Source organism: Myotis davidii, unplaced genomic scaffold (assembly GCF_000327345.1).
Source record: "Myotis davidii unplaced genomic scaffold, ASM32734v1 scaffold273, whole genome shotgun sequence".
In the NCBI taxonomy this organism is placed as follows: Eukaryota; Metazoa; Chordata; class Mammalia; order Chiroptera; family Vespertilionidae; genus Myotis; species Myotis davidii.
Genome location: NW_006286263.1, coordinates 2,449,262 through 2,458,189, shown reverse-complemented (window position 1 = coordinate 2,458,189; position 8,928 = coordinate 2,449,262). Strand labels below are relative to the sequence as shown.

Sequence of the window (8,928 nt, the reverse complement as noted above, 5' to 3'; positions counted from 1 at the left end):
CTGATATGCAGGATGGTCTTAGGCGACCCCTGTGAAAGGGTCGTTCGACCGCCAAAGGGGTCGCGACCCACAGGTTAAGAACCGCTGTCCTACAGGCATATCAAAATTTCAACCTGCCTCCAAATGAAAAATTCATTATCTTCATCTCTTTCTTCTCCTTTATTTCTCTCCAACCAACCAGGCTTCTCACTCTAAATTTTCAATTCTCACTCCTATACCTAACCAAGTCCTAGAGATTCCACCTCTTATTTTTCAAATTTGTTCGCTCCTCTTCTCTCTATCCCTGTCTTAATTCAGATTTTCGTCACCTCCTGCCTGAGGGCCTGCAATACATGATCTTCTCACTACAAGGATCTTCCCATCCAGCCAGCCCCTTTCTAACACATGAATGGGCCATGTCATTCCCCCTTAAAAACCCTTTAACTCTTCCACTAAGAAGGTTCTAATTATTTATTTATTTATTTTAGGTTCTAATTCTTTAATCATACAAGGGTCTTTCTAGTTTTAGCTCTTAACACATTTAACTCTCCCTATCCAATCTAGTCACAATGAAATACTTAAGCATATTTAAATACTTGACACTCATTCATATCTCTGTGCCTTTACCTCTGCCTAGGATGCTTTTCCTACCCCCACTTTCCACCCCTCTTTATCAATAGCATTAGAGAAAGGGCTTCTGACTTGAGCATGACTTTGGAATATCTCATTTATAAAGCCTGTTACAACTCCATAATTCCATACCTAATTACCAGCCAAAACCTTAATTATTCGTTGAACCCCCATTCCCCAACCACTGTGAGGCAGGGATTTTATCTTACTCATCTAGCACAGTGTCAGGGCCACAATCTGTACTAAAAGTTTTCGGAGTGTATCAATGAGTGAATGAGGACTCCCACATATTAGAGGTAACCTCTACAAGAATGGGGCCATTGTTTCCTTCATTACTATACCCCCAGCACCTAGAAAACCAGCTCTAACACAATGGGCATTAAGTATTTTTTAATTAATTAATTAATTAGCTTCCTAATTATAGTAACGCCTGCAAACTGCTTTGACCTCAAACCTCATCGGGTGTGTCTTGGGGTTGGGCGGAGTGGTAGGGACTGCGGCGAGGGGTTCGGAGGGAGGGGCTGGATCGCAGGCTGGGACAGACTGCGCGGCGGGCCGCTCAGGAGCGCTGGAAATGGAGAATTATTAAGCGGGTGCCAAAGTCGGCTGTGCAGTTAACCCTACCCTAAAGCACGGTAGAGACAACACTGAAAGAAAGGAAATCTGCGGCCTGCAGGTCACAGGTATGGAAATGGACGAAAAGGTATCAAATAGAAGATGCGAAAGAAGAGCAGATGGAAGACCGCAGACAGCTCCCCCTTACAGGGCCGAGGAATCCGCAGGCAGCACCGGGGACGTGGGTGGGAGGAAGGAACGGAGGGAAACTCACCACCTCCCCCTGCTCCGCGGACTTGTACACGCCTGACACCATCTCGTTATGGAGCAGCAAAAACAACGCCTCGTCCGCCATTTCCTGCTTATTCTTAAGCTCTGGTTTTCGGCTCCGGCTCGCGCGCCTGAGAGATGTGGGCCGCCCCGCCGCCCCGTCGGTCTGCGGCCCGGCCCGTGTTGCTAGGAGACCGGGGAATCTACACCGTCTCCCGAAGGCGGGCTCTGCAGTGAGCCCACCCCGGGCTGCCTAGCTTTGCGGCCCGACCCGAGACTCTGACAAGGGCGGGAACCAAACCCAACTCGCAGACACCCGGCCGGCCCCTGGGCGGGGGGCGAAAATACAACTTCCGGTCCCCTCTACCCGGGCACCCGGTCAGCTCTGTGATCGCGGAGTTCCTCCCCTGGGGTGAACTGCTGGTGCCCGTGTGACGTCGCTGGGGTCCAGGCGATACGGCTGGGGTGGCGCTGGGGAGGGATGGTGTTAAGATCAAGGAAACCCCCAGGGCCACCTCCGTGTTAATTTCCTGGGAGTTGGATGAACCCACAAGAAAGTCTATAGCAGTGGTTCTCAACCTTCCTAATGCGGCCACCCTTTAATACAGTTCCTCATGTTGTGGTGACCCCCCAATTATTTTCGTTGCTACTTCATAACTGTAATTTTGCTACTGTTATGAATCGTAATGTAAATATCTGATATGCAGGATGTATTTTCATTCTTACAAACTGAACATAATTAAAGCATAGTGACTAATCACAAAAACAATATGTAATTATATATGTGTTTTCCGATGGTCTTAGGCGACCCCTGTGAAAGGGTCGCGACCCACAGGTTGAGAACTGCTGGTCTATAGGCTTCATCCAAAGCTTCCACTTCCTGCCCTATATTTAATATGAAAAGTTGTAAAAACAGTGAATAAATCATAATTTTTCAGGCTATACATTTTAGATACATTGAGAAATTATCCCAATCCATATTAGTTTAAGCCTAGGTAGAAAGACGATTTAAAGCCATTTTGGACACCAGGAAGAGGCAAGGAAGTAAGCAAAGAACTAGATACTCTTGAACCAGAATACACAAATTAATCAGAGAATTCAGTGAATAGATAAAGTGCTAAAGACCTCAGAAAAGCAATGTTGTTGTGGGATAGAGTTCATAATAACCCATGACAGATGTGAAACAACTAAAGCAATGCAAATACCCATGTTAGATATATGTATCTCTTAAATTTTGCAAATTTGGATTAGTTAAATGTGTTGCTTAGCATGTGATTAGCTCTTGTCTTAATAGACAAAGCAGATTTTTTTCCAATTAATTCATTGCTGCCCAAAAATTAACATATTGAGTTTTCTCAAATTTTAACCTCTCAACTCTTCATATCCTTTCACAGGAATTTAAGATCATGTGAATAACTGGAATTATGGTAGCTTTTTCTTTACATGTCTCTTCTAATGCTTGGATCACTTTATTTGATCATCACATAAAATAAGCATAAAAGTTCCACCTAAGGTTTTGAAAACACTAAATAGTGTAATTTTGAAAATATAATCTTAATTTTTCCAGCACTAAAATTTCTCATGTGAAGTCAGGTCCTTTATGTCCCATTTGCATTCTTTTTTTAAAAAAAATATGTTTTTATTGATATTTTACAGAGAGGAAGGGAGAGGGAGAGTTAGAAATATCAATGAGAGAGAAATATCCATCAGCTGCCTCCTGCACACTCCCTACTGGGGATGTGCCTGCAACCAACGTACATGCCCTTGACCGGAATCAAGCCTGGGATCTTTCAGTCTGCAGACTGAAGCTCTATCCACTGAGCCAAACCAGTTAGGGCCTAATTGCATTTTTCCTTCATCACTATCACCAAGGAATAGGAGGAATCCAGGCTCCCTATTGAGGTTGAAGAATAAGCAATTGACCAACTTATTAAAGTTGACTTCTCAAACTATAATAACATGGAATTCTTAGAATATTTTGGAGAATGGAGGTGAAACATTTATTGAGCATCTACTACTGTAAATGTTGAACACAGCATTTCACTGATTCTCTCCCCATAAATCAGACTATGTTAAATTGGCCAGGATCCAAGTAACAGATCCTTTGGAAACAGGAATAGATCCTGGTTTTGGTTAACTCTAAAAGCATTTTTTTTTTTTTTTTTTTTTTACAGAGAGGAAGGGAGATAGTTAGAAACATCGATGAGAGAGAAATATCAATCAGCTGCCTCCTTGCACATCTCCTACTGGGGATGTGCCCGAAACCCAGGTAGGTACATGCCCTTGACCGGAATCGAACATGCCCTCGACTGGAATCGAACCTGGGACCTTTCAGTCTGCAGGCCGACGCTGTATCCAAACCGGTTACAGCTAAAAGCATTTTTTTATGGAAACACTTTTCTATTTGGTGTTAGGATCTACTTCTGCAACATCCTCCTGATTCATGTACGGCCTGCAACATGGGATTGTAATATGGGTCAGAGACCAGGTATGCTCATAAGCAGAAAGAAATAGTTATTCATTAATCCTCATCCTTCTTACCTAGCTTTACTTTCGCTTTTTTTTTTTTTTTCCAATAGCACTTCTTCCTTTCTAATGCTGGGGTGGAAAAGTTTTCCTTCTAGACATTTTAGGTTTGTTGGCTGGTTTAATAATTAAGTTGACTTAAATAGATTAACAGGAGGAAAATAAATTTAATTTCATGAATTTGGAAGCTCCATAAAAATATGAGACCCCAAAGACAGGCAATTTAGGTTTATATGCTGTCCTGAGCTAGGAACCTGGGGCTTCAAATGGGAGGACAACTCACAGGTAGAAGAGCAGATGTTTGGTAATCAGATGTTTGCCAAGCTATGCAGGCAAGCCTTTCAGATAAAACGTTATCTCTCAGATTATGTACTATAATATTGTACACTTGAAACATATAATCTTATTAACCAATGGCACCAAATAAATTTAATTTTTAAAAAAGAAAGAAAAGTTAACTCTGGTAATATCTCTTTCTGGCCCAGGCCCCCTAACTAAATTACTGTAGGTAGTTAGGGAGTGGTAAAAGTATTTCTTAAGTCTGCTGGGTCTTAACTGCATTCAGCTCAAAATAATTCATATGCCCAACTGGCACATGTTGGCTTGGCATAGTCTGCTCTCTTTCACTAACATGCTACATAATTTACTGATGTTTGTCCTCTGTTTCCACACTCTTGCTGCTCCCAAGCTCGAGGGAACAGATCTTTTTTGTACACTCATATATCCAACTTCTTGGAATAGTGGCTGGCACATAATAGGCGCTCACTGGATATTTGTTGAATGAATCAGTATATGAATGATCTTTGCTCCCTTAAGAGTTTATAAACTCCAGAAAAGCAGGAACCACACCTATCTTACTCTAGGATTTATCCTCAGAGCCTAGGTTGCTGCTTCTACATGGGAGGAGCATTTAAAGGTTGGGTGAATTAAGATGGTTACTGGAGTTAAATACAGTTGACTTGCTAATGCTTGGTGCCAGGAGGTTGCCTGCTAACATATGAAAATGAGAACCCAAAGGTTATTTGTAACATTGTTTGTATGAGAAAATGCTTTCCCAGCTAATACACACACACACACACACACACACACACACACTCTAGAGACCCAGTGCACGAAATTTGTGCACTTGGGTGGTCCCTCAGCCCGGCTGGCACCCTCTCGCAGTCCAGGAACCCTCAGGGGATGTCCGACTAACATCTTAGGCCTGCTCCCCGTACTCCCCAAGCTGTCAGTCGGACATCCTTGGCGCTGCTGGGGAGGCAGGAGAGGTTCCCGCCACCACTGCTGCACTCACCAGCTGTGGGCCCGGCTTCTGGCTGAGCAGCGCTCCCCCTGTGGGAGCACATTGAACACCAGGGGGCAGCTCTTGCATTGAGCATCTGCCTCCTGGTGGTCAGTGTGCATCATAGTGACTGGTCATTCTGCCATTTGGTCGATTTGCATATTAGCCTTTTAATATATATATATATTTTTTTCTGTTGGCAACACAGGTAGAGCAGAACCAGAAGCTGGCAGTCCAGGAACCCTCAGGGGATGTCCGACTAACATCTTAGGCCTGCTCCCCGTACTCCCCAAGCTGTCAGTCGGACATCCTTGGCGCTGCTGGTCTCTCTCTCTCTCTCTCTCTCTCTCTCTCTCTCTTTGTCTCTCTCTCACACACACACACACACACACACACACACACACACACATACACACACAACCAACAATAGCACGGGCTCCCTGGACCCCATCTTAAGCTAACCAGCTCTGGGCCAGGTGTAGAGGCTAATGACTGTCTCATGTCTTGTAGTTGCTTTTTTGTTGTAAATATCTTGAAGGCCCATCCAAGTCAGATAGCAGGCCCATTCTGGTCCTAGAGGAGGTGGAGGACGTGGCAGTTTATTGCTGAGGTCGGATGTCCTTGGGACTTAATTCATATGCTAAGACTCCTGGCGCTTCTTATACTAAACTAGAGGCCCGGTGCACAAAAATGTGTGCACTCGGGGGAAGGGGGGTCCCTCAGACTGGCCTGTGCCCTCTTGCAGTCTGGGACCCCTCGGGAGATAACGACCTGCTGGCTTAGGCCTGCTCCCAGGTGGCAGAGGGCAGGCCCAATCCCTAGGTGCAGCCCCTAGTCGGGCTCAGAGCAGGGCCGATTGGGGAGTTGGGGTGCTGCCCCCTGTCATGCACAGAGCAGGGCAGATTGGGAGGTTGCGATGCCACCCTCAGTCACGCTCAGGGTAGGGCCAATTGGGGGGTTGGGCACCGCCCCGTCACACTCAAGGCAGGGTCGATGGGGAGGTTGCGGTGCCACCCCATCACGCACAGAGCAGGGCCAATCAGGGGGTTGGGGCACTGCCCCCTGTCACACTCAGGGCAGGGTGGATCAGGGGGTTGGGGCGCCATCTTCTATCACCCACAGGGCAGGGCCGATCAGGGGGTTGGGGCGCCGCCACTGTCACACTCAGGGCAGGGCAGATGGGGAGGTTATGACTCTACCCCATCACACACAGAGCAGGGCCCGTGGGGGGGGGGGATTGGGGCACCGCGCTCTAACACCCACAGAGCAGGGCCAATCAGGTGGTTGGGGCACTGCCACTCTCATACTCAGGGCATGGCCAATGGGGAGGTTATGGCTCTATGCCATCACACACAGAGCAGGGCCCGTGGGGGGGGGGGATTGGGGCACCGCGCTCTAACACCCACAGAGCAGGGCCAATCAGGTGGTTGGGGCACTGCCACTCTCATACTCAGGGCATGGCCAATGGGGAGGTTATGGCTCTATGCCATCACACACAGAGCAGGGCCCGTGGGGGGGGGGGATTGGGGCACCGCGCTCTAACACCCACAGAGCAGGGCCAATCAGGTGGTTGGGGCACTGCCACTCTCATACTCAGGGCATGGCCAATGGGGAGGTTATGGCTCTATGCCATCACACACAGAGCAGGGCCCGTGGGGGGGGGGGATTGGGGCACCGCGCTCTAACACCCACAGAGCAGGGCCAATCAGGTGGTTGGGGCACTGCCACTCTCATACTCAGGGCATGGCCAATGGGGAGGTTATGGCTCTATGCCATCACACACAGAGCAGGGCCCGTGGGGGGGGGGGATTGGGGCACCGCGCTCTAACACCCACAGAGCAGGGCCAATCAGGTGGTTGGGGCACTGCCACTCTCATACTCAGGGCATGGCCAATGGGGAGGTTATGGCTCTATGCCATCACACACAGAGCAGGGCCCGTGGGGGCGGAAGGGTTGGGGCCCCGCCCCCTGTCACACACAGAGCCGCAGGGTGATCAGGGGGTTTGGGCGCTGCCCCGTCACGCGGATCCCAGTGCTGGGAGGCATATTACCCTTTTACTATATAGGGTAGAGGCCTGGTGCATGGGTGGGGCTGGCTGGTTTGCCCTGAAGGGTATCCTGGATCAGGGTGGGGGTCCCCACTGGTTTGCCTGGCCAGCCTGGGTGAGCAAATGATGGCTGTTTGCAGCTGGTCACACACCCTTCAGGGTGGGGGTCCCCACTGGGGTGCCTGGCCAGTCTGGCTGAGGGACTGAGGGCTGTTTTCAGGCTGGGCCTGAAGCTCCCAACCGCTCCTTTTTTTCTTTTTTATTCTGGGCCAGCTTTAGCTCTGAGGCCTCGGCTGCTGAAAACAGGTTTCTGGCCTTTGTTTACCGCCTGTATTTGATACAATGTTGCGGCTGGCTGAAGCTGAGTAAAGCAGGTTTCTGGGGTTTTTTTAGCTTCCTTATTCGAGTTGCAGCTGAGAGGCTGGCAAGTCAGGCAGGGAATGTTGGAGTTCTCTGTCACTGAGGCAAGCAAGGCTCCCTGTTTGCATCAGCTGCCTGGCTGCCGGCTGCCATCTTGGCTGCCAGTTAATTTGCATATCTTGGCCCTACTCTGTGAGTGACAGGGGGATTAGCCAATGGGAAGGGTAGCCGTCATACGCCAATTACCATGTTTCTCTTTTATTAGTGTAGATTAGTATGTCTAATATACTAAGACTACTGGAGCCTTAGGGTCTGAGCCAACTGATTCGAGGGCTGGACAGACAGAGACAGGGACGGTATCCCTAGACTCAGCCTCCTTATCAGGAAAAACAGGCATTTTCTTAAAGCTATTGAGAGGCATAAGGCACGTAAAGTGTCTTCAAAGTAACTGTTAGCTATTACCTTTACTGGCTTTTCCTGTTTCTTCATTCCTTGTTTCCCTCCACTAATTTTGGTTTAACCTAATGGGGGGGAAAGACTGCTCCCCTCCAACACTCTCTGGGCATGCGCACCAACAGAACAGCCGCACCCTTTCCTAATCACTGATAGGGGTGAGTGGATGGTGGGTGAACAGACTCGCTTCCCACCCACTCTGAGGGGATTAGGAGGCTAAACAGCGTAAAGCTCGTCACATGACGGATTAAAAGGGCTGCAAACCTCCGCGCTCCTCCTCTGGAGAGCGAGCCCACGAGCGCGTCCCTCCGAGGACCCAAGGACTCACAATTCCGCCCCGCGCCTGCGCCAACAGCGAGCCCGGCCGCCCGCAGCTACATGTGGGGGGGGAGGGGCCGGCTGGCGGACTTCTCATTGGCCCAGCGTCACAAAGCCGGCAGATTCGCCCCCTTCCGGTTGCTGTTGGTTGAAGCCGAAAGCTACGCCCACCGTCATTGGCTGAGCCCAGCTGTCAATCCTCCCGCGTCTGGCGGCGCGACACAGCCCGGCGCGGCCTGAGGAGCAGTCTCGAAGCCTGCAGCAGGGAGAAGATGGCGGTCGCAGTGAGAACTTTGCAGGAGCAGCTAGAAAAGGCCAAAGAGAGCCTAAAGAACGTGGATGAGAATATTCGCAAGCTCACCGGGCGGGATCCGAATGATGTGAGGTAAGGGCCGGGTGAGAAATGCGGGCTCCGAGAGGCAGCCATCATCTGGCCGAGGTGAATTGGGGGCGGGGAGGGCGGCCCGCTAGGAGAAGGCTGTTACATTGAGGCCTGTTCCCGGGGCG

The 8,928-nt window shown here is 49.3% G+C and overlaps 2 protein-coding genes across 5 annotated transcripts in view; one reads left to right on the top strand and one right to left on the bottom strand.

Annotated features, from left to right (window-relative positions):
* TRAPPC6B (trafficking protein particle complex 6B) overlaps positions 1-8,519 on the bottom strand; it is a 22,723-nt gene extending 14,204 nt beyond the window's left edge. Inside the window, exon 1 of one of the 4 annotated variants that reach the window (XM_015560044.1) lies at positions 8,368-8,519. Coding sequence is in view for 3 of the 4 variants with exons in the window: in XM_015560043.1 (XP_015415529.1) it covers positions 1,439-1,519 (81 nt within the window). In the remaining variant the exon portion in view is untranslated. Of the gene's footprint in view, positions 1-1,438; positions 1,987-8,367 lie in introns of those variants that run through there. The other 3 variants (XM_015560043.1, XM_015560042.1, XM_006757732.2) reach the window with 3 other exon arrangements.
* A 102-nt stretch (positions 8,520-8,621) lies between these two features.
* Positions 8,622-8,928, top strand: part of PNN (pinin, desmosome associated protein) — a 7,679-nt gene continuing 7,372 nt past the window's right edge. The window contains exon 1 of the mRNA XM_006757729.2: positions 8,622-8,806. Coding sequence (XP_006757792.1) covers positions 8,694-8,806 — 113 coding nt within the window. The 5' untranslated portion in view covers positions 8,622-8,693. The remainder of the gene's footprint in view (positions 8,807-8,928) is intronic.